The sequence below is a fragment of the Ciconia boyciana genome, chromosome 2 (assembly GCF_034638445.1).
Source record: "Ciconia boyciana chromosome 2, ASM3463844v1, whole genome shotgun sequence".
Classification (NCBI taxonomy): Eukaryota; Metazoa; Chordata; class Aves; order Ciconiiformes; family Ciconiidae; genus Ciconia; species Ciconia boyciana.
This window is the reverse complement of record NC_132935.1, coordinates 13,253,056-13,278,708: the sequence shown is the minus strand read 5'-3', so window position 1 is coordinate 13,278,708 and position 25,653 is coordinate 13,253,056. Positions and strand designations below refer to the sequence as shown.

Below are 25,653 nucleotides of genomic sequence, written 5' to 3'. Positions count from 1 at the left end.
TGGTTCACATTGTTTGAACATTTATTGCAATTCAGTGTCAAAAATGTTTTACAAAAATACATTACTGTCTGCACAGAACAGCTGTGAAAATCAGAGTTGAACATGCAAGGGAAGAAGAAAAAAAGTGTGCAAATTTATAATGGAAGGATTTTAACCACACAGTAATATTAAACAGAAGTCATATTATACAAGGGATGCCTTTCACTTCATATCATCTCTAGTTACAACTTTCAGGAAAAACAAAACAGAACACACGCTCTCTTCCATATATAAGTAGGTATTTATAATTACTGTAGATTAGTTCCTAAAGATAAGCATATTTGCTATTTCAAATTAAAATGTTCTCTTGGTAGCAGGCCTGTTAGCATTCTGCACAGCACACGATGGCTAAAGAAATGTGAGTTCCACCCTCAGTTGCCCTCCCAGGAGGAGAAGCAGCAATGCTTGGCCAATGGAGGGGGAATCTCTCTGGTGTTCAAGGTAATATACTAAAGACTGTATGTGTCAAGGACAAGATGGATTTGTTCTCCCTAGGGCCAGATCCCACAAAGCCAATTTGCTACCAACAAAATCACTGGAGGAAGACCTGGGATAGAAATCGGGCGCCAGTAAAGACACTCACGCAGCTCAGCAGCTGTGTGGATGGCTGGCCATGTCTTCAGAGCCTTTAACAAGCATCATTATAAGCAATGAGCTGAGAAAAGCAGCACAAGCAGAACACCAGAGTCCCAAACTTGTAACAGGGAATCTTTATCAACCTGATCAGCCATCAGCTCCACGGGGTCTATGTTTTTGCAAACAGGCCAGCTAGGAAGAGTGGCATTTTAATTTAAAGCTATGTCTTTTTGGCAAGGTGCTGATCTATGGGGATGCTGTGCAACAGGTTTGTAAGAACAACCCCAGAGGACAATGCTGGTTTGCTGGACCGAGCAGGAGATAAGCATGAAACAGCACATCTGATTTATTAGCTACATAACAGCATTTGAAATGTTCCTGCTCTAAATCAAATTTTAGCTACTAAGGGCCAAGGAGTTTTCTGGGCAGGAAAAGCTGGTTTAGTACCTGCGTATGTTCTAGAAGGTGATAGCTTTGCAAGACTAATTGAAGTCAAACAGAAATGGGAACACAAACAGTTCAAAACCTGAGGGCAAAGAAAAATAATAAAAAAGATATTCCCATATACAGAAAGTGGCAGGGTGCAATTAAATGTTTACATACAAAGCCATGTCTTCAGAGCAATACAAGTTTTCCTAATCACTTTACAAAATAAAAGGATCTAGAAACTCACAATTAAAAAAAGCAACCCAAACAGTCTAAGAGGAGGTGCACACATTTTTATGATCAAACTTTACCATACCATAGTTAGTATAAATGGCTTAAGGTATGTACAGCTGAAATTGTGCCTCTTAAAGTGGCTATCACATTAAAACAAACTCCAAATACCTGCCTCTTCTAGAAAGCAGAAACAAGCATCTCTGGCATCTCTCCCTTCCTAAGCCTCCTCCCCTGCACAGACCTATGTTTCCTCTTCACAGCACCATGTTCTACACTGTTGCACTGGTTAACACATCCTCTGAAGATAGTGAGATTTCTCTGGATACACTGGCAGGAGAAAACCCCAAAGAGAGCAAAAACCCCTCCTTTCCTAGTATAAGAACTGATGCATGTCTAATGGGAATGCATCAACTAACTGGAAGGTGAAATGCTGTTTGAAAAGAACATTCTATTTCCAAAATACAAGTAAAAGCCTGTTCTCTCTCCACAACAGCTTTGCCACAATTGTCCTAAAATAAAAAGGTTCTTTTTACATGAAGGCAGCCTTACACCATCCTGCCTGGAAGCCCCTGTTATCACTGTCAGTTTTGTTACTCTGCTGTCCTCAGCCAAACAGACACCTTTGCACTGCTAAAATTCTTATCACTTTTGTTTATAAGTGGTTAGACTAAGGTATTTGGATGCAACAGCATTTCATTTAAAATACAATACAGGAGTATTGAATTCACCATAATACCTCCCTGTACCAGCCACCTGAGAAAGAATGAGTCTCCCAAAGAGATCAAGGTCTTATTTGACAGCTGCTGCAGCAGGAGGGTAATGACTGAGGCAGTAACTGAATGAGGCTTATTCTGTTTCTTTTTGTTTAGTCCATTTTGTTCTCCAGTACAGTAGTTGCTTGGTTTTCTTCTGCTTTGGACACTGACAGCAATAGCCCAGGACTCTGCCAGAGCAACACACAAGTGTCTGTATGTATTAACAAATCATCTTCAGCACTTTGACCCTTTAAGATCTACACAGTGCTAAGAAATCAAAAAAACACTAATTGAAGTAAGTTTTATAAATAGGAGCCTCAGTTGCACATTAAGTATGTTGTCAGCATGACCCATGCTCTCTGGGCAGAGGACACAGAATACACTCTTCACTCCAGACCAGTGAAGGGCTGATAGAGGCAATGGCTAGAGCCGAGACATTCCCAAATTGCAGCTGAATGCCGGGATTTTCTGTCTTGCTGTGCAGGGAATGCACTAGGCCAGATTCAAACCTGAGCTTAAAATTCACCCAGTGTCACAATCTCACAGTGGATGTGTGTCATTTGCTAAGCATGGACTCAGACTAGGTAGAAGCCCCCAGCATTTCATACCACTCATACTGTTGCCTCCCCATCACGACAGGTTGGCTCACTATGTTTCACTATGCTCACTATGCAGAGGTAAGACTACAAAACAAACCAACCCCAAGTCAGAGCTGGAAACAGAAGATGCCGAGGGGCATGGGTCCTCTCACTGCTAGAAAAAGAAACTACAAGAATCTCCAAATACAGTGGCAATGCTTCACTCACTTCACTTGCAGGTTTCTGTCCTTAATGTCCTCAATTCACCAAGCCAGGTTTCAGCCTCGTCTACCCGCTGCCATCAATGCGGGAATGAAAACAGAAACTGGCTTCCCTTGCTCACAAACATCCCCCCAAACAAGCACAAGTTCATTTTTCCAAGGTAACAGCTTTTAAATCACTTTCAGTTGACGTGAATACGACCAGCAGGCTTACGCTTTCCACCAGCAGGCAAACTGATGGATGGGGCATCAACACCAAGACAAAGCTCCCTATCCTGCATGTGTTTTCTCCTCACCTCTGGAGAGTGCCAAGCTCTGGGCCATGGTTAAGGGTGGCACAGGCTCACAGAGCTCTCTGGACAAGAGCTTGTGTTTGCTGCTGGAAGACAGGAGAAGGGCAGTTCTTGTCAGCATTTTCCTGGTTTTCTCCTTCCCAGGCTTCCTCCCCCCTTCCTTGCTGCTCCATCTAGAGGCAGCTTTTTTTCCCTTTTTGTATCTCTTACAAGAGTATGCAAAGTGATTTAGTTTGCAAAAACACAAATACTGTCAATTTTTTTTAAATACAAACAGCTGCAGAAAAGTGTTGAAAGTCAGTTATAAAAATGTAAAAAAAGGAACAGAATATTTAACAATAATTAACTCAAGTAGTTCTTCCTGAATTGTCCTGAGTACTCCTCTTCCTCACGATTCTTTGTACGTAGTCACACACAACCCACTAAATATTTACCCTTCCAAGGCATCCTGCTTATATCATGCACAGAGAAAGTGCTATACAGGAAATCTACTGGCAAACAGCAAAAACTTTCCACAGCAGGTTTTCAAATTGTTATATACGAGCTGGATTCTTGTAGCTCCACCGTAGGGAAAAGTGAAGCATTGTATGCAACAGAGGAGACAGTGAGCCAGATCACGGCCACAGTGAAGTTAGGAGTTTGGCCACTTACTCCATAGGACTGAAAATTTACCTCTAGGCTAGTGTTAGAAGATCCCATGAAGAAGGTCAGCACTGGAAGCAGAAGGGACTAGGCTAGGTCTTTGCCATTTCCTTGGCACAGAGAAATAACCAAAGACGTCAAGTGCCATGCTGGAAATCCCTTGCCTACCCCAGTCCTGACTGCTGTTTTTAGGAAAATGCTGACCGATTTCTTCATGCTGTCTCGCTCATCACCCTAAACTCCAGTAGTCTGAATTAAACATGATGCTGCCAGTCTTCCAGTGAATAAAAACCACATCATTTCACCATGTTCAACAGCCCAGTTCTCTGTATGTTTTACCAGCTCCAAGATGATTGAATTCTCTTGACAGCAGTGCGAATACAGAGCAGTGTATATGTTTGAAAGTGAGGAAAACACAGGCTTGAAGAAACAGATTCTAACCTCACTTGGTATTTCAACCAGTGCAATTAACCTAGTGGAGTTGATACAAATTTACATTGCGAGATTAAATCCAATCCTTTGTTTCTCTATAATAGAACTTCCTCCCTTTTAGATAATCTTCATCCTTGTGGCTTCTCTTTTCCCTTTTTCTTAGTCTTTCATAAAACCAACAAATTAAAAGAGGATGGAGTAAAGTCTTAGGTATTTATATGGTGCCTATCATCTAGGCATTCAAGCACTGAGTAGAGCAAGAAAACTAATGTAAAGAGGTAAGCATTAATACAAGAAAAGATGCTTACTATCACAAACATTTCCCTTTAAATCATTGTACAAAATACAAAAGTTCACATTGTACACTGGATTTTTGTTTGAAAGGTACTCAATCTATTAGAGGTAGAAAGTGGTATGGTGCGATTCTCTTTTGCAAGTAGGCTAGAGTTCTATCCTAAGTATTTCAGAATGTGTCATTTTTAAAAACATAAAAGTATTAAACTTGTCACAGGGATATTTTTCATAAATATTTTTAAAACGTCATATTTATAAATACGTATGCTAAATAAAACCAGATGGAGAAACAGTTCAACAGTCCTAGCCTCATATTGCTTTCTCTCTGTTAGAAACAAACCAAAACAGTTCTCAAATGGTTGTGGGGCAAATTCATTTAACTTCTAAAAAAACAAAAAATGAAGTTTTTTGCCCTGTATCTTGTACTCTGATCATAAAAAAGGGACTCTGTACAACATGCTGCATTTATACACCAGTCCTACGGAAGTCTGTATTCCTTAAGTGCTGCACATCAGTGAGCAATTTCACCTTTCATCTGAGATCCTCTTGTTCCTTGACTCAGGAGCTTCAAACAAACATTAATATTTACACTATTTACAAATGGAGTGTCCAAGCTCAGTGGCATAAAGTGTCCTGTAAGAGTCGCGTAAGCTGCGGTGACCCAAGTTCAGAACCTGAACAAGTTGATAAAGTCTTGCGGTGAAAGAGAGGTGGAGCAAGTCTCCGGGTTGTTGGCTGTGCAAGGGTGATCAGTACCCTGGGAAAGGAGAAAACAACTCCATTTAGAGAGACTGTGGAAAGGGTGCCAGAGCATTAGCCAACTTAGCGCTGCCCCTCTGCCAGACGTCCTGCTTGCAAATAGATAGAGCAGAGCCCAGAATAATACTTCTACTCTTGCCAGAGCAGACAGCTCAGAACTGGGCTTCAGATTTTAGGGGCTACTGGCAAGTCAGAGGAAATAAAACCAGCAAAGATCCAATTCACTCTTTTCCCCTCTTCTGAGGGAAGAGAGGCTGGAGCCTACCATCAGCTATAGGAGTTTAACTCCAGAGACATGCCTTGGATATCAACACAGTGGCCAGCAGATTTTTGTCCTGGGCTGTTTTGTAGCCACCAGCTCTCCTTCCAGCTAATTCTGCTGCCAAGATCTCCACCTCCATGTAACGGGTGGCAGGAGTTGCTGGCAGTGTAAGATGATTATTGCAGGCAGCCCTACAGTATGCCCATCTCCCTCCCCTCTTGGCCTTGATGGCCACTACTCTGTTCAGTGTAGAGAAGATGGGACCTTTGAAGCACAGAGGAGAAAGGGTCTTGACAGTTGGGGAAGGATTAAGATACAGGAAAACACTAGGTTATGCAGGCAAAGGAACTGCAGCACCCTAAACTAGCTGCAATCAGAGGAAGCACCGAGTGCCCCATGGCTCATGCCCCACTTGAGTTTCTCCCACCAACACCTCATACCTTCCAGGACAGGATGTGGCAGTGCCTGCAAAGCTGCAGTGTGTCACCATACTGCTCCTTCCGTGGGTAACACCTTATGAGCTTGAAGTACATCTTTTTCCAATCCAACTGTCCCTTGTCAGATAAGATTAGCCGTTTGCGAATCTGAAAGAATAAAATTATCAAAATTGTAGCAGGTCAAATAACATTTGTTGGGTTTTTTTTCTCTTCAACTCATGCTGTTCTCCTCTCCCTTGCATAAGGGTCACCCTTGCCAGTCCCATAACAGTTCCCTTGTAACACCAAGAAAGCTCCTGCTCTGAATATCCAGCTACAACCAGCTTCCTGATGGCAGCAGCCTCACCCGATATCATTATCAGGGTCTATCCCCATTTCATGATTATTACTGTATGAAAGCCTGAAATCCTGGGAGCTATTTTATACTACTTTAGCCACTGTTTCTGGCTGGCAGGACAGTGAGTGTAGTTGCATTTAACAGTTTCAGAAGTTAAAGTATTTTGCTTTTTCATTGACTCTAAGAGTCAGTGATTTGTCACATTAGCTTGGGAGACACCCATCTTTCTTTTAGGGCTCATTAGTTGCAGAGACTTGATTTGAATTTACTTGTTAATAGAAATAACTTGCCCAGAGTCACTTCCAAAGTCAGATCCAGAGTGAGTAAATAAAGCCAAGTCAGCAGAGAAATCTGGCATGTGGTCCCCGAAGCGCAGAAGTCTGGTATAAACACTCCAGACGTTCACCCATAAACAGAGCAAGGGATTTTTGTTTGTTTGTTTTTAAGTTTAGAAGACCCCAGATGATTACCAGCCTGCAAAAGGCCAAAGATGTTTACACAGGTACCACACGGGTAGCAGCAGGGCTGTTTTCCACATTCTGTCCTGTCACTCACAAAACAGCTCAGAGGGGATTTCTCATTCTAAAGGGCAAGAGTACGACTCATCACTCATGGACCACATCCACAGAGATTCTCTGCGAGGGTGTCAGTCCCTGGGACATCAGGGTGATTGCTGGAGCTTGCCTGCACGTTTTCCCCGCACACGTGGGGCGAGGAGCAACTGCATGACTTGCAGTTGTTACCACCTGGATTAGGGTTGAAGAAGTTCACCGTATGACTAATTCCTCAGCTCCTATTTCAGGAATCATTGCTGTGGCATGCAAAACCTTCTACATAAATCATCTTCACAGCCATTCTCATGTCCGCCTGTATTATCAGCTTGCTGCACAGCCCTTAGATCCAAGAGATGTCCTACCCATGTGTGTAAGAGTGTCCTACCCATGTGTGTTCACTTGCTAGTGGGTTACAACAAGCAGCTGATGGCAGTTTGCATCCCTCCTTGTACCTGTCTGTCTGTAAAGTGATACTGGCAGAGCTTCTTCCATAGCAGCCGGTCTTCGCTGAGCACTTGCAGGTCAGGAGCCACCTGACCGAGGCTAACCAGGTCTCTCCCATCACTCAGTCGCTGCATGATGTTCAATTGTAAACACAACGGCAGGTCTGTGAAAGTGGTTCCTTTAAAGGCAGGCTGGAAGAGACAGACAAAATTGAGCTCACAGGAAGCCAAAAAGCCAAGCAATTCAAGCTTGCAGTAGAGTTACTGCTTTTTAAGCATTGCTCTTTACATGGAGAATAAGCAACAGTTCCCTCTTCTGAATAATGAGACATTTTACATAGAGACATTTGACCTTCTGCCCCAGAACAGTTTGAGATATCCTCAGGGAAGGGGACATGTGTTTGTATTACAGTCATTAGAAGAGTTGCAGTCCAAGCCTCCTTCTCGTCCATCCCATGTCCATACTTATGAGACTGCTCCCAGAAGCACCACCACCAGCTTTCACTACAACAGGACGTTGCCTACATCGTGGTATCAGCTATTAACCACCCAGGTCTCTCCACCATGAGGGACACTAGCATTACTTCTCAAGTTCAGCCTCCTGTTACGCATATTGCTGGGAATCTCATGCTCTTCTGACATGTGTTTTAGCTTATGGCGTCACAGGATCCTGCTGTAACCACAGCAGTGGCCGATGAGTACCCACAGCAGGATTCTCCCTACATGGCCTCCCAGGTCACTGCTGGCAGGGCTAGTGTTTCCTCTGTGAACACTTGAAGGACCTGCCCCTTTCCCACCAGCTGCAGCCATGGTTTTCCAGGCTGTTCAGCCACACCAAAGCACATCCTAGCCTAAAGAACCAAAAGCCACCTTCACTCCCCATACACCATCGCCTGATCTACACGGGGTCCAGGACTGTTTTGCAAGTCCACATGGCAGCACAGCTCCAGGACAAGTTGCCCACAATGGATCAGCAGGTCCTGCACTTGGGCACAATCCAAAGCGCACATGGGAGCAAAGCATCAGCAAGGACCACAACCTGGGCTCCAGCTGCTCCAAAACCAGCCCCAGCCTTATTAAGGCAAACAGCAGCTTTTAGGATTGGGCCCCAACAAAGAAACAATGTTAGACAGATGTGCCAAGTTTATCATTTACCCCGCACAGAGACGCTGCTATTTTAAGTAGCGGAGTCACAGCACCCGTCTCACAATTGGCAGAGCTATTAACCGTTTCAAACAAGCAGCACACGGACTACCATCAGCAGGGGAACACTGCATGAGGCTGCTTTTAATCATAAAGTCCCATCTCCAGCCATCCCATTGCATGTGAAACCCCACGGGCACAAGTACATCTGTACACAAACAGCTCCTACCCTCCATTCAGTGCCCCAGTGACCAGCCTGCCCAGACCATGCAGCACTGCCTGGTACCTGCAAGGACCACACCTCTTCAACCAAGGCATCACTTTTGGCCATCTCCACCAGCAAGACAGGCCTGAAACAACCCCTCCAGGAGTGAACTGTCTCTGCCACCTCCAGAGGGTATTTCTTCCCATGACAGCTTTAACGCTGCACGCTGAGAGTTATGCTGCAAGCGCACTGCCTGGTTACATGTAGATGCTTCCTCGGTACAATCCACAAGTGTCCCTGCCCATCAGTGCAAACTGAGGTCATATTTTGGAGTAGGAAGAATGCACTGGAGCCTTGGATCACCTCCTGTTGATCTCCCTTGCCAGCCTGCCTTTTGCACTCTCCTGCACTCTCTCTACACAAAAGCTTTGCCAGGGTGCAACAGGCAGGACTAAGCTCAGAGGCTCTTGGGTCAAAAAACCCCAAAGCTTATGCTTGTGTCTTATTTCTGAAGAAACCAGTATGACTCAAGCAAATCCTTACAGGTTTTCTGAGTGAGGGCCAAAGACTTATCTACTACTTCTTTTCCCTCAGTATTCCTTTCCAGGACTTTTCAAACATTACTTTTTTTGGAGAAAGAACACAGATTAGATCAGAGCAGATCACTGTGCTGTCACTTTCTGGACAGAGTTTTTTTTAAAGCAGCTTTAGCACACACTCAATATTTTGCAAGTTTTTTTTTTAAAAAAGGTTTGGCTCTTGGCTGTTGCAAGACATTCCCCCCCCTCCAGAAACATCAGAAGCACTCAGTGCACTGCAAGCAACTGGCTGCACAGAGCTGCGCTTGTTCTTCCTTCCTCTAAACTCAGCTCATTTTGTTCTAGTTTGACCTGAAGTCATCTTCAGTGGTGTGAATTTTTTCTTTTGCAAGCTTGACATCTATTTTATTTATTTTAAAAAAGCATCTGTAAACCTATGCGTAAGTATACATAAAAGGCAGTTCCATTCACAAGCAATATTTTGAGGCACTTTTGTCTGGATAGGCAGAGTTATTTGAAATGCTTATCTGGGTTTTATGAGTGCGCCTAAAGTATAGGGAAAAAAACACATTGTACTACTGAGTTGAGCAGGAGGTAGGTCCTGACCCGTGGTGCACTCAGGGCAGCAGATGCATGGCTGGAGCTGGCCCTGGCAGGGCCCAGGCACAGGGCAGCTCCCCAGCTCACAGACCTGCTGTGCCCCAGCAGCCACCCTACAGTTAGGGCAGTACTTCCCCTGCAGGGCAAAGGGAGCTGCAGCCCATCCCAAGAGCTGGACACCAGGAGGGACAGCAGGGGTGGGACAGAGACCACCATCAGATAAGGCACTGCTGCTTCTGCAGCTCTTTGAACTCCCTGGGACCTCCCAGAGAGTGCCCGCTACAAGGGGCACACCAACACAGAGGTCAGCACTGGGGGAAAGCTTTAGCATTTGTGGAGCACATATCCATTTGAGGTGGGGAAAAAAGTCTAGACATTGTTCTAGGCAACTGGTTGTAGGTGTCCCTGCTTGAGCAGGGGGGTTGGACCAGATGACCTCCAGAGGTCCCTTCCAACCTCAACCCTTCTGTGATTCTGTGAAGTGGAGCAAGTTCAGATTTGATTCCCATGCAAAGCCAGGTTAGGAATTTATCAGCTAATTCATCTTTCCCATCCCCACAGACGCTGTTGAAGCCACAGATGTTGTGAAAGCAGGACTCGTCCGGCTGGAACGGGCAGCTCCAGACTACTGGAAGAATCATTGATATTTTCAGCCAGGAAGCACAAAGTTATGCAGCTATTTGGAAATTTGCATTTAATTTACAGATTAAACAAATCTAAAAACCTCAACTATCTGATAAACAAGTTTTGAAGGCAATTTCTCAGTTTGAGAAAGGCAGAGTTGACTTTTCATATTGAGGCCTAATCTCTGAAGATTCTCAAGAGGGAAATGGTTTCCTGCCCAGTTCTGTTCGCGCAGCACTTCATGGCCATTAAGGATTCAAGCCACGGTCTGTGACCAGTAATAGCGAGCATGATCTTGGGTTGTGTACACTGAGTTTGAGTTAAGGGACACAAATAATGCTAGGAATGCATCCACTTATTTTGGCAACTCCAGATCCTTCCCCAGCACTGTACTTGTACTGGGAGTACAGTGGGATGCAGTCACCCAAATGAGAGCTGCTACATGAGAAGGTTTCACAAAGGAGCCACATTATTTTTAGCTGTCAGGATTTGTGCTTACCCTGGTAATCTGAATGTTGTTCAGTTGCTGCTGCCAGTGAAGAATACTCTCCATCCTGTGCACCCACATGTTGATGTTTCCAACCAGGACAGACTTGCCAACCCGTTGAACTAACGTGCAGAGGGATGTGTAGAGGGTCTGCAGCAATTCCCTTATTAGCCTGATGTTCTGCTGATCTTCAAGGACTTTGGAGGAACAGGAAAGGTTAAAGATGGGAACTGCCCAAATCCTTTTCTGAATCTACATGTTTCTCAGGCAAGTCATCTGCTATAACCTCACAAGCCAAGAGAGCCAGCCTGTGGTTTTCTTTTTAAAGGAAAGCACTTAAACATTAGCCAGACACAGCAGGTTAGACAGCAGATGGAAAGAGATCCTCCCAGAATAAGCAGATGAGGTATCTGCCCTTTCTGCAGCACTTCCCATTTCCAGCCACTGGCAACCGGCCAGCTTTCCCCTCCGATACATGCAAGAGCTTATCTATGTGCACCTCTTCCCCATCTACCCCAGCTGATGTGCAGGGAGACAGCTCAGGATCTCCTTTCTCATTATGTATACACACACTAACAGGGCACTCAATTCCCAGGCTTCAGCCAGAGCTAAAGCATCAGGGAGGGAAGCTGCACATCTCAACCATAATTCAGCCTCCCCAGCAGGTGAAGACAGCCCTCAAGCTTTCCTTTCCTCCGGAGCAGTGGGAGCACTTGATACAGCAAACTGGCGACAAGGCAGCAGCAGAGACTGCAGATGTGCCAGGCTGGGGGCAGGAGCAGCCATCTCTTCTGCAGTCAAAAATAGGAACTCAGTAGGATGCAGAAGGGGTGGTAGCAAGGAAAGTTGGAGAAGAAGGAACCGCCTCTCACATACCTACCAAAATACAGATATTTCCTCCCACTTCTCCCCCTCACCATAGTCCTTCACTGAGGGAAAGGAAAGTGGAACTGCACTACAGAAATAACACAGTGGTGCCCCTCTTCACCCGTCTTGCATTGCCTGACTGTTCTCAAGGATGTGGTTCACACGGAGTACACCAGATTAAATCAGACTCCTCCTCCACCTCCCCCTCACTGTTTCCGTTTCTTACCTTTCTGCACCACTTTTTCCAAAATGTTCATGTAGTTTTTCTGGGCAATGCCACTCAGTGATGTCAGCTGAGACTTTGCTATCAGCTCCAACAGCTGTGGATAAATATAGAAGTTGCAAGCCTTAGAGCGGAGATACCTTTCTAATCTTGACTCCTGGTCACATGACACAGCAAAACAGTCCAGAGACTTGTTTGCTGCTTGAAAAAAAGGGAGACAGAACAGAGCAAACTAATGCAAAGGGGGAGGAGAGCAGAGGCCAAATAATTAAACCCACATCGAGAGGGGTGGGGGTGGGGGGGAAAGGCATTCTAATGATCTTTGGCAGGGGGGAACCTCTTGATTTCATGGTTCAGAGATGCTGAGAAACCACAGAGTAGTGCTCAGACTGACAGCCTCTATTCACACCGAGGGAACAACGAACAGCCAACGTCACCGTCCTTCACTGGGGCATAAACAAGCAGTGTAATTAGGGAACATGAGCAAATGCCTGTTTGGATGGGGATATTATTGATGGGGCATTAATGAGAATCAGACTCCACAATTTACGTCAAACTCCTGGGTTGCATGGGTTTTGTCAGAGTGCTGTCACCACGACAGAAAGGTTAAGCGCTATATTAAAAACAAACCCTCTCCCCCAACAAATCCCTATTCCCCCATGGTTTCCTCCTCTCTGTTCAGCTCTTACAGCTGCAACACCAAACCACCTTTCCCTGTTTGTTAGCCTCCCCTAATAGAGATCTCGCTTTTACTTTCAGTTAGGATTTGCTTCCCATCACTGATCGCCTGACTCACGTACAAGCTGAACACTGAATTTGGGCTGCAGTTGCTAAAGGAAGCATTTCCCACGGGGAAGATGCCCTCTCCTCCCTGGCTCTCTACTACTGCAAGAACAGCTGTGGAAGTTTTCTATGGATCATGCTCTGCAGAACATGTGGTCCATGATCTTCCAAGCCTTGTTCCCTTCCCCCAGCATTATATAAATACACAGACTGTCCACGTGTCAAGTCCATTTGTTTTGGATGTACATAACCTTCTGGTTTAATTTAGAAAGGAAAGGAAAAACCTTTTATGCTACAAATCAATCAACACATTACCGCATGACTAGCTTATTAATCCTTTATCATCTGCAGCTACGGTATCCCATTGCTGGCACCGCAGAGAGCCCAGAGAAGGTGCAACTGCTTGTGTCAAGTAACTAAGATGGCTTTTGACAAGACTTGATAAGTCATGAGCTGAACTGTTTGCCCCGCTATAAGAATGACAGGAATGTATCCAAAAAGTCACCGGCAGCTTGCCATGAAGTGGGGAGCTCAGGGAGAGAGGTAATACTGCAGTCATTCGCCTGCTCTGCTTGTCTCAGGAGCTGGCATGTGACTGCCAGTTAGGAGCAGTGAAGTTGCCTAGAGTGACCGATCTCTTCTTCCGTTTAATTTTCAGGCCAACACCATCATCAGATGGCTTTGAGTTTACATTCTATTAATATCTTGCACCTCGCATGACCGAAAGAAAACAAGATGAAAAAAGACCTGCGCTAACTCCTGTGAAGGGCAGGCTGCCTGTTTTCTTGGCTCATTTGGGGGAAACAAGAGATGCAGGAGAGTTGGGTAGTATTTGGTGCACAAGCATCAGTGGATTTTCTTGCTATATCAGCTAAAGTGAGACCACAAGGACTAGATGTTCTTAAAAACAAGGCAGTTTGCAAGATGTTTGCAAAGTTTTAAAAAAGATCTTGTCTTAATTTCATGAAATACTGGAGGAAGAAGAAGAAAAAAATCAGCATCCAAAAGTAGTATGTAATACTCTGCTTACACTAAACTATTTAGCCTTCTGACCTTTGATTATAGTGATCAACTTGCCAGACTCCATCTGTACATTAGCCACACATGCACCCAGATCAGCTCTTCTGTGCATAAATAACTGCTGTCTCCAGATTGCACTGTTCTGGAACTGGCACAGAGACAGCTTCCTCCAGGCTGGGTGTTAGCAATGTTGTGCCCATTACCGAAAACGCCAAAATGCACCCAGTGATAAGCATCACGTAACACAATATCGTAAGAGCTAGACGCCAGGGCCGTTCTGTAAGAGGAACAAGGATAAAAATCTCAGTTCCTTGAAGAACGCTAAATTGGTACAAAATTAATTTAGCCAAAGGAACAGATTCAAGTTTGCCTTGTCTGTGTTTATCAAGGTTCAATTTACATTCAGTGAACCAGCTCAGATATCATGTGTCACCTCCCTTTCCCTCCAGCAATAAACACAGTTTTCATATGGAATTTCATCCTGTGTTGTGGATACTTCTAGGACTACTCCACTCCCTGGGGACTGCTGACTGAAGTGACTGGCTAGCCCTCCAAGTCAAAAGACATTTTTTATTCTTCTGTGCTCATATAATACACAAAAAACAGGTAAGCAATACAGTTCATCTGTGCCCCACATGCTGCAGTACATTGAGGGTCTTTTAGTATTGGCACAGACCCAGCAGAGTATGGTCTCAGTTAATGGACTGCCAAACTGGGGTCTACAGCATTATTAAAAAAATAAATCAATGTTGCCATGTACATAATACAGACTAAAAGCAGACTGATGAATTCAGATTAATGCTGAGTAGGGTAAAAAGGCTGGAGAGCTGCAAGCATGTGTTATGATGCAGTTGCATTAAGTCCAGCCCACGCTCAGCTAAGAGGGACAGATGGTAGGAGAGAGTGCACAGGGAAAGGTTAAGAGTAATTTTAAAAGGCCTGCTTTTCAAAAACACTAAGTGATTGCATTCCAGCTGATTTTAATTGGAGCTGGGAAGTCTGCAACACCTCCAGAACACAGGGCATTGGATCCCAATTCACTCTTAACTCTTAGGAAGTTGAAAAAGGTGACCTGGTAGCTTCCCCCAGGAAAATCCTTCCTACCACCTCACCCCTATTTTGTCTGCTCTCAGGGGTCCGCAGGAGCCAAGGAGAAAAGGCAAGAGATGCAGTGGGTTATTCCAGAGGCTTTGCAAAGCTGACAGGAGGCAGCATCTTCCACAGCAGGGCAATAACCTGCTCACTTCCCCATGAGTGCAATGGGGCTCCTGCTCAAACCTCCCTAGCAGTTGTCTAAAGCAGTTGGTGCAATGAGCCACTTAGCTCTGGGAGCAGAGCAGGTCCTCCTTCTATAAGCACAAGGAAAAAAACAAGCAAACAAAACAGTGCCACGTGGCAGGGAACAAGGGCCCCTGTCTCAGGGCCATGAAAGCATGCTGCCCTGCACCCATGACCACTGTGCACAGTGTTGCTTAGACCTGCTACAGCCAGATGGGATTTCTGCCACCGTCTTGGTTCAACACTGGGGCGTGCAGGCAATCCATACCCCAAATAACCCACAGCACAGAGCCAAAAAATCCTCAGCAGGCCTGCTGCACTGAGCAGGAGGTTATAACCTTGCCTCAAAAAGGGAAATGCTTTGTAATGATCAAAATCAGAAGTCTCAAACTACTGAAGTGTAAGTCCCCCTCTGAATACCCCAAAGCAGCTATAGGGAAGCTGGACTGCACACTGTGGGGATCCATAAGCTCCTCCTCCATGTGGCTCCTCACATCTGGACTGCTTCGAGAAATATACTGCAATGAAAAACTCCTCCTCCAGCTCCCCCTTGCTCTCACAGCCCTTCACTTTCTGTGGCTGAAATGTCACATTGGCTTTCGGCTGGGAGGTAGAGGTAGAGCAAGAGCAAGGCAAGTTATAATGATTTACAGCACAGGTGCTGACAGATCTCCATGAGACAGCATCAAGCTGGTATTCTTTCAGCACAGCATAAATCCAGAACTCCCAGAACTAACGGCTATAAAAACTTAAGAAACAAATTTAAGAGACTACTTTAGCAGGCTGCACACTATCTAGATCATGTTATTCCAGAAGAGCAGTGCCCATGCAGCTTAACCTGACCTAAGCTTTTATGATCAAAACCAGCACCTTCCCTCAAGACATTACTACACAACCATCATATGACAAATCTTTCTGAAGGAAGCAGCCTGCAAAACCTCACTGTCATCTGAACAGAGTGTTCCCAAAGGAGAACCAACAACTTCTGGGCTGCAGGCACTTTTGTCTCTGCTCATATTACTTATGCTTACAGAACGCTTCCAGTCTTTTAATTAAATCGGTACGACCAGAGAAATCAAGACTGCTTCAAGACCAAGAACAGTTTGGGTCCTCTGTGTCAATCACACACTTTGTTACTAGCTCCAAAAAGGGAACATTGTCCTGTAACATGTAGGCAGATGCTATAGCTTAAAAGATCAGCAGGGACCAAGTCATGGCACCAATACCTATACTTAGCACTTCCAGCGCTACATCAGCAGACTGTCAAGAAAAGATTGACTTTGGAGGAAAATTTCTTCCACTTCAGTTACATGAACTCACTGGCTACAGCTGATGGTATTTGCCCATGAAAAATACCTGCCAAGCTTCTTGCAGCTCACACCTCCACCTCACTTGGAGGCACCCATTTTATCAGTGCACTATCAAGAACTTAGTTTGGATATATCTTAAGCTGACACTTCTTTATGACAAAAAGTCAGCACTGAAAACACCATAGCACTTGTTGCAAGAAGCTAAAGAGCACAAGTTGCAAGAAATTCAGAAAGGAATGCTTTGAGAAAGGCAAGTTGACATTCAGCCTGAAGGCCCATTTTGCTATCAGCAGTGATGTAGCTTATTTCTCTACAGGGCAAGTTTGGGTGTAGCCAGCAGAATCCCAAGCCTGCAGCTGCTTCTCTCCTTTCTTCCCCTATGGACATCCTCATATTCTCCCCCAGCCTTCAACTCTAAGCTTCCCTCCTTGGAAAGCATTTGTTTGATGAACTAAGTGGTGTGACATTAATCAGATACCCTGAGCAACGGGTGAAACTAGACAGAACAAGGAGAGGGAGGGAAGGGAAAAGTGTTTTGCCTGCCAACATGCAAGGCATTTTCCATGTGACAGATTGCTCATCTGTGTGCTCTACGAGGCCTGTGATTTGCAAAGGACCATAAACAAGATCCACATCTAGGCAGAGCTTTTCATGAGTAAATCTGGCACATAAGGCATTTTATGAGCTACTATCCACCAGAGACTTGGCTGATACAAGCCTTTCATTTTAAGAAGTCAGTTTTATATTTGATCCGTGGTACCAGGTTTAATATCTTCTTTAATCTGCCAAACCACAAGTCAGCCTCAATTAGAAAGCTTCATACTTCTCAGTAGTGCTGTATCCTTAAAACTACTGGGGGGAAAACTACTCTTAAAAGCTCAGAAGAGAGGTAATTTGTAGAAACAAGGAAGCATGCTGACTTCCATACAGAACACTGCTATTTTGGATAAAAGCATCCCAAATCTGCTGTGTATGAAGTCCTCATGGGAAAAAGGTGGAGGAAGGTCAGCCTGAGCCTCCCCACCAGACCATGCAGACTTCACTGAAATTTGAGTTTGCTGTTCAAAAGATTTAATGGGACTTCTGCTCAATCGGTGCAGTCCCATGCAAGTCACCCATCACATTGGGCTGAGCAGAAGCCCGTCACATGGCACAGCACAACAGGAGGCCATGCTTAGCTGAGGTCTTGAGTTCTTCATTGTCGTAAGACAGAAAGTCTGCCAAAGGATTCTCTGGAGCACCAAATACAAGTTTTTATTTTCCTCCTTTATATTTGTCTAAAGGATTATAGCCTTGGCACAAACTGCTCCTTCCACAATAATCCCCCTAAAGATGAGATGGCTGTGTGTATATATAACCAGTATCAGAAAACACCAAGTACCTCAGTACTGGTGATCACCTGCTCTGTACAAGCAGGAAGACAAGTTGTCCCAGGACCAGCAGAGCCAGGACAGCCCGAGTTTCCATGGACTTGTATCCCGCTTTGCCTCCCCCAGCATCCCCACTCCCTGCCACCCCCCTGCAGTGGGACATCCAGGTGACAGCCAGTGCTCTTCCTGCACAGCAGGTGGGTAATCACCCCCAATGCCTGTACCCTTCCCAGGGTGAGAGGTTTTCACAGGCTCCTTGTCACCTAGACAACAGGTGAACAAACCAAGGTGAACTTGCTCAGATCATTTATTAGACACTTTTCATGACATTTGACTCAAAGGGAAAGCAATACCAATGCTGCTTGCTCCAGAACCTAAAACCTGAACAGCTGGTGCCTCACCAGTGATCAACTGCTGATGAGATGTGAAAAGGAGCTGTTTACAAACACCCTCAAGTGAATAACAGATTTTTTTTAAGCTTATTGAATTCCAAACCTTGATAAGCATTCTGAAATTTGAGATCAATTTGCAGATCACATGTGCATAAACATACAGCCCTCAGGAGAGTAGTAGCTCCCCTAAGCACTACCACCCCCCTTGGCCACCCAGAGTCAAAAGAGAAGCCCTGATCTGTTATGCAAAGCCAGAGCATGGAGAACCTGGGGCTGACAGCTCCTTCCTACCAACTAATGGTGTCAGGACTAACCAAATGCTTCACCCACTGAAACTGCTGCCAGTCACACAGGATTAAGAGCAACCACGATCCTTAAAAGAAAAGTTAAGATCAGTGTCTCCAAGAGATTCAGCCCATCCTCTCATTCCCAAAACACTCAACTCCCCACAGTCTCTCCTGTATCACTTCAAAGGAGACAAAGCTCCACAGCCCTCATGGAGCTGGAGCCTCCTGTGCCAAGAGGTCCCCACTGCTATATGGCCCCTGCAGAGAGCCCATGCTCCTTTTGGGGCTACAGGAATCACATTTAGAAGCTGAACTGAGAACTCAGGAATTAGAAGCTATTTTCTGGGTTTCAGAAGTGAATTTCACAACTGAAAGTAGTAGGAATGCTAGGCTAAGGACAGCCCATCTTCTACATTATCACCACCTCCCTCCCTCTCCATTTTAACAGATCAAAGAGGAGGTTTTGGGCATCTGTCCACACAACTTCCATCAACTACTTCATGCAGCAAAGCCCAACACCCCCACTTGCATGCTTGGACCTCTCTTTGCCAGTGCTTCCCATCACCCAACTGGTGCTCAGTGCAGAGCCTCTACCACCATCACAGCAAAAGAAACCCTGGCCTTTCACTCACCCTCACAACATAGTTGAATCGCCTGGAGTCCAGGATAGCACTGGAGAAGTCAAGTCGGTTGAAGGCTTCTCCCAAGGTGCAGTAACCATGGCGCTGAGAAGAAAAAACAGTCTGGGTCATGTTTTGGCAGACATGAGTCCAGACTGCACGAGGAAAACGTGACCCAGGGCAACTCAATTTAGCAAGTTAACGGGTACAAACCATGGGACCGGCTCATGGCCAGAGAAGGCAGGCCTGTCTCCCACAGAGCCACACTTATTGACATCAAGAGTGGGCATGGCCCAGTGTACATTATAGTAGTTTCCCAAGAGTGACCTGAGCTCTGCTCATGACCCATGAATTTACAGGTAAGAATGAGCCACACATTCCTGGGGTTCAATATATGGTGTGAGTTCAGAGCAGTCTTGTACTGCTGCTTCTCTCCATGAGCGCAAGCAAGCCGTTGTGATGAATTCCAATGATTTTCCATGTTAAGACTGAACTGGGTGAAAGCCAAGAACAGTATTATGGCTTGGTCTGCAAATGGCTGGTTTTTTTTAACTAAGGGAAGCAAACAAGTCATATTTTAAACACATGTACAGAGCCTTGTACAACAAGCTCTGGCTCCCTGATTGGGGCTTAAAATAATTACTGAAATTCCAACCACAAGCCAGATCTTCCACTTATCTCTTAAGAGCTTCTGCTGATTTATATCAGCACAGGATCTTCCACCACTTGGAAAAAACAGTAGAAAAGAGAACAAAGAACCTATGGAGGCACTCACCTCTTTTGTGCTCCCCTTGTGAACATAGATCCACTTCTCCTGGTGGAAATCTGTTTGGACAACACATTTTGCTCAGTTAATCTTCCACCTTGCAGAGGGCTGGATCTCTGTTCTGCTCACAACACTTACTGCCCTTTTAGTGCAAATGAAGTTATTTTGTGTTTACACCACCACACTTGAAACCAAAACTAGCAACTTGCTGAGCCCGCTTTGTTTCCATATTGCTTCATTTGAGACTGCAGCCCTGAGCCTTAGAAAGGGTTTCTGTTTCAGTGACACAGCTCAAGACTGTAAATGTTTAATCTGCCAGCCACAGATATACCATAGCACCTCCTCTTCTTTGGTCCCAGACAGTAAGTGTGGCTGACAGCCAGGTTTTGTTGTTATTGATTTTATTAACTATTCATTACCTTGGTTACAGGCTTGGGATTGAATGTCAAATTTGAAGTTGAGCAAAAATGTCATGAGACACCAGGCATGTGGGAGACAGCTTTTAGCAGTGAGGTCAGGCTCAGAGGAGCATGCTTGTGCTTGCAGCTTATTTGCTAAAAAAGAAAAACCTATTTGGGACCAAAATTTTCCTATTTCTAATTGCCCCTCCCTGCCCTCAGAAATGGGAGTTGTCCCATCCACTCCCCAAAATAGCTTCTCTGTACCCACTACATGCTGCTAACTTGGTTTGCAGAAGAGTCCTTATTGTAACAGCAGTTATGCTGCTCAATCCTTCTTCCACCCCATTCTCACATGGGCTTTTGACCCTTCTTCCACCACACACCAGAAATTCAACAGCTAGTGTAAGAAAAATTCTTCTCCCCATCCCGCTAGACTCCTTTCCTTAAAGGAAATATTGTGCTCCCAGAGTCTTTTTTCACCTAAGGATGCAGTGATGGTACTCCTGCCTGGTACTGTGAGCCCAAGGACAAACTCAGTCTTACAGGCATGCAGACCGTGCATCAGGCCCTTTTAAATAGTAGGTCACAGCAGAATCCAGCCCAAAACTGTCATAGTAACATTTGTTTGTTCAGAGAACCAAATGCACAGAGGAGCCTGATTTTGGCATCAGTTTCCAAAATCCTGGGGGATGCACAATGAGCTAATAGTAGTGTGGGAATTGTAACTCATTTCCTCTGTGTATGTTTACATTTGTAGCCTTCACATCTAACTCCAGTACCTATCTTGCAATCAGACCAACACAGCCCTTGCTGTCCCTGCAGGCTCCCCTGAGTCCTCCCACAGTGCACCATGGGAGACCCCAGCTGCTCGCTGTGCGGACAGAAAGATTTCAAACCTTCCATTGTTTTGAGCAAGCTGAAATCTAGTTTTTCATGCACTCTGTGCACAGAGATAGGATCAAAGCTCACATTCAGGCTTGTAGCCTCCAGTGATGTAGATTAGTACTCAGCATGCATATGGAAGGAAGAATAAATTTAGCCTGTTGTGCAGAAGGAAGTCTACAGGGGGAAAAAACTGGAACTGGTTCATCTGAATGTACCATAGGAAAAAATTACCCTCCTGACAAACATAAATGACAAAAATTTGAACACAAGCACAACTCCTCAGAGCAGGGATTACTAGCGGGCATAAATCTTCACATTAAACTGCATCCAAGTTCTCTACTTAGGTCAAACATGGGCACAAAGCCCTTTGAGACACTCTGGAAGACTCCTCATGCACTGTGCAAAAACCATAGATATGAAGCTTTTTCCATTCTCCTGCAGCAACTTTTTATTTAAAAGAGCCCAAATAGACATCTTACATTGAATCTTGGCTTTGTTATTCAGCAGGTCTTTTTTTCTCTTCTTGGCAGCAACATCATAGTTCAGACTGTTGAAGAGATTCTCTTTGTTGTGATCATCCTTTTTACAAAAGCTGTGAATGACACAAAGCAAGGATTCTGTTTATTTCTGCAGTCTGCTGAGCACTATGTTTCCTGCAAGGAGAGAAAATACACAGGTTTTCATTGTGAGCTCCAAAGCTGCCTCCTTGCAGGCTGCTCTTGAGAAGTCTGCATGCAGTTTTTGCATCCAGTAATGGTATTCTTAAATAAGCCCCTGGTGCCTCATTTCTGTGCTAGCTAACAGACAGCAGCAGGTAATACAGATTGCACAGTTAATGCTGGGACACTGCTGGGCAGTATTCTTTTCCTCCCTTTAACCTGTTTCTATCTTTAAGTAACACCATATCCTCCTACTGTAGGTGGTAGATTCCTCTAAGCCAGACTTCTACAGAAGGACATATTTAGACATCTGAGGACATATACATGCCCTCAAAATATTTATTAACAAAAAAGTCCCTACAAAACATTCTTTCAAGCTTACAGGAAAAGCTCAGCTGAGGTTGAGACTTGACTGCTGGTTTTCCAAACCCCACACAGTAGTGACTGTATAAATTAACAGCTAGGATCTCTTGTCCAAGACTGCCCATCTTCTGCATTTGTTGGAGCTCTGCTGGAACCATAATATTAGTGAAGGGAGCTATAACCCCTTATTTTCTTTGAGGGCAATGAAAGACTATCTGTAAAGAGGCTATGCAGCAACATCTCCACATTCTGCAGACCTGCAAATCAGCAGATCCAAGCAGCAATGTGAAACTGAGAAGCCCCTGGGCAACCACAGCTCTGCGGCACAGATCCCTGGGGGTGGCAGAGGAAGGCAGCACCCATCAGGAGCTCTCAGAGGCCCCCCTGCACACAGCATGCTGCCCAGAGCAGCAGGGATGCCTCGCAGGTGCTGGGGAGAAGACAGGCAATGCATCCAGGAGAATGAAGGACAGCTACCCCCGCTGCTCTAGCAGCTCACAAGGGATGGGAGATGGCTACCTGCAGGTCTAAATTCAGAGAAGGGTCCCAGGCACCTCACTGGACCTCTCAGCTGCCGTGGCAGCACTGGTCTGGGACACCCACAGAGCTCTGGCAGATGCTGAAACATGCTGCTGCTCACAGCACTGGGCAAGCTTCCTCTGCGACAGCCAAGAGGACCCTTACACAGCCAGGCTGCTTCCTCTACAGAACTCATGTTTACACTGTTTAGCCTCAAAAAAAATGTGAGCACCATACCAACTCACAGCTCCAACAGCCATTCAGCACAGGCTCCTGCAAAGGAGTGAAACCGGCAGGACAAGGCTCCTTGTTTCCCCCTGCTGATAAGCAGGATCACCAGCCCAGGCCCACAGCCAGGAGAGGGAGGTTTGCCGTCTGTCAGCACAGCCACACCACCAGCACACACAGAAGTCAAGTGACCAAGGCAGAGTTTCAGCCGTGAAGGACCCAGACACCCTCCAGCAGGCTCCAGATGGGTGTTCTGCTTTGGCACCTGCACATGGCCCCAGAAGTGGAAGAAATCTCCCCCAGCTTTAGGACACCACAAGCCTCAGCTCCCCCTTCCTGCTCCAAGTCACCCCTCACAGGATACCAGAGCAGCAGGGAAGGCACCACAACACTGCAGAGGGGGAACAACAGCAGCAACGCAGGTGGACAATATTCACAGCAACAACAGCTCAGGGGACCAGACACTTCTACCAGCTGGAGCTGGCTCAGAAGAACCTAAACCTGAGAGCAGAACATCTCAGCTGCACATTTCCCCCATCCACACAGCTTTCTGCTGGGGGGACCAAAACCAGAGAACAGAGTATGGCAGTAAGGAAGAAGTGGTTTTGAGATGTTCAAGCTCATATTTTATCAGGGTTGCAACAAAATCAGTAACAGGCCAGGTTCACATGCCCCATGCAGTGGCAGAATCCAAGCCCAAGAACACAAGACAGATCTGCTTTAAATCTTACATGTCAACAGGGCACCCTTGACTGTTGACTTCCTACTGAATGACTCTGTAATCTGAAACCTTCATAACAACAGCAGTGGACAAATTCCAGTATGGGAGGCAGATTATTCCCCTGTTTATGTACTGCCAGGTTTCCACACACTTCTCCACGGCATCTTGACAGGTTGAACAGTTGGGCACCAGGACCTGGCACTGCAAGGACCTCAGTGCAGGGCCAGTATGTCACCTCCTTGCTTTTTAATGGGAAAAGGGATGTACAAACCCATGCCAAACTCAGTATTCCCAACACAATCACACAGCCAGGCACTTTTCTACCTATTTACAAATCAGATGCTTTGGATTCTGAACTTGATTTTTATTCACAGCTTGCATAAGAGGGCAAGAAATACAGACCCACTCCATGAACCTCCTTGCACAATAACATCTCAGCAGTGGTTCACAGCCAATCCTTGTTTGCTCCAAGTCCTTTTGCCATGGACACTCCTGACCCATCCCTCAGCCCCCAGCAAGCCCAAACCTGACTGCACACAGCTGAAAGCAAGATGCAGCTCTGCAAGAAAAGTTTGGTTTTGACAGGAGCAATCTGGCCAGAGACCATTACACCCACACTGCTGCAAAGGCTTCCTGCCCACAGCAACGCAGCTCCACAATGCTTCACCATCTTGGGGCTTTTGTTGATGTTTTGCAGCCAGATGAGTCAAGCAGCACACAAGGTACATTACTCATGGTCTGGGGAAGATTTATGGCTTCAGACACATCAGCCTTCTCCAGCCAGGAAGCCCGAGGAAGGGTTGTTGCGGGAGGAGGAGGGGGAAAACCTCCGGGGCCCCCCAGGAACCGCTCAGCGACGCTCCCCGAGGGCACACGGCCCAGGCCGTCGGGCAGCGACTGTTTTCACCTTTTCCACCCCCTCCCACAGCCATAGGGACGGTCCGGACGCCTAGGGAGGGATAGCCGCCTCCGTGCCCAGCCGCCCCGGGACCCCACCGGGGCTGAGGAAGACCCGTTTTGGGTTTAGAGCAGGCCCGGGGGAGAGCCGCCGAGCCCCTCCGCCGGCAGGCCCGGCCGCCTCAGCGACGCCAAGGCCCGGGGTTACCGGCAGGCCCGCACAGCGACACCCCCCGCCGCCGGCCCACGGCTCAGGCCGCCCCGGCCAAGGGACGGGGCGAGGCGCCGCCGTCCATCTCCCTCACCGCCGCCCACCGACCCCCCGGCAGCGCACGACCGCACCGCGGCGCCCCCTGGTGGCGCCGCCGGGGACGGGGAGCGGGACCGAGCCCGAGCCGCCGGCGGTACCTGCTGATGTCGCCGACGTAGCCGCCGCTCTTCTCATCGAGGAAGCGCGTCCAGCCGTCGGCCATCTTCACCCAGCTCTGCCCGGGGGAGCGCCAGTCCTGCCCCAGGAACGGCATGGCGGCGGGACGGAGAGGGACCGAAGTCGGGACCGAGATCAGGAGCGGGGGCAGCGGAACCCGGGTCGGGAGCGGAGCACAGCGATGCGGTGGGTGCCGCGGCTGCGGGCACCGCGCCGCTCCGCTCCGCGCTATTTATGCGGCGGCGGGGCGGCGTGTTGCCGGAAGCGCGGGGCTGGCCCCGCCCCCGCCCCGCCGCACGTGGCGGTGTTTATCGGCGCCGCCCCCGCCCTCCGCCAACGGCCCGGGGCGGGGCGGGGGGCGGGGCGGGGGCGGGGCCAGCGAGCTGGTTGAGCAGCAGTGGGAGCTGTGCCTGCCCTGTTGGCGTGTGGCAGCCTGTGTGTACACACACAAATAGCTCATCTATATGCACGTAGTGAATTTATATACTGTGCACAAAAGCGTTTTTATATGTTTGCGTTGTATCTATGAAACATTAGATATAGAACACAAATATATATAATCTTACATGCGTATTTCAATTCTGTCTACGAGTCCTATATTTGATTTATTGATACAAATAATATAAATATTTACGCAGGCATGTTTGTTTATGCTTATAAATGTGTTTTAGATATTTATGTATCACAAAATTATATCCTATTTATAGAAACCTACAGAATCCAAACATACAGATAAATTTATAGCATTGTGAAAACA

The 25,653-nt window shown here is 46.4% G+C and overlaps 1 protein-coding gene across 2 annotated transcripts; it reads right to left on the bottom strand.

The window, feature by feature from the left end:
• On the bottom strand, positions 1-25,178 carry FBXO32 (F-box protein 32). 2 transcript variants are annotated; one of them, XM_072851931.1, is made up of 9 exons: positions 24,878-25,176; positions 21,562-21,674; positions 19,806-19,855; positions 19,043-19,135; positions 11,974-12,067; positions 10,893-11,077; positions 7,292-7,474; positions 5,952-6,095; positions 1-5,247 (listed from the first exon to the last, which is right to left on the bottom strand). In XM_072851931.1, exons 1-9 carry the CDS (start codon positions 24,991-24,993, stop codon positions 5,158-5,160), a joined length of 1,068 nt encoding a protein of 355 aa, XP_072708032.1. In that variant the 5' UTR covers positions 24,994-25,176; the 3' UTR covers positions 1-5,157. The 2 variants fall into 2 exon arrangements, with proteins under 2 accessions (XP_072708032.1, XP_072708033.1); XM_072851932.1 differs by lacking the exons at positions 10,893-11,077; positions 11,974-12,067 and having other exon boundaries at positions 24,878-25,178.
• Positions 25,179-25,653: the final 475 nt, after the last annotated feature.

Bases quoted from the DNA above. Each gene is read 5' to 3' on its own strand.
- FBXO32 (XM_072851931.1), bottom strand. From the start codon at position 24,993: ATGCCGTTCCTGGGGCAGGACTGGCGCTCCCCCGGGCAGAGCTGGGTG. The intron at 19,136-19,805 runs GTGAGTGCCTCC...TTTTCTTCTCAG, and splicing joins ACAAGGGGAGCACAAAAGAG to CGCCATGGTTACTGCACCTT. The intron at 6,096-7,291 runs GTACAAGGAGGG...TTATTCTTTCAG, and splicing joins ATCACTTTACAGACAGACAG to ATTCGCAAACGGCTAATCTT.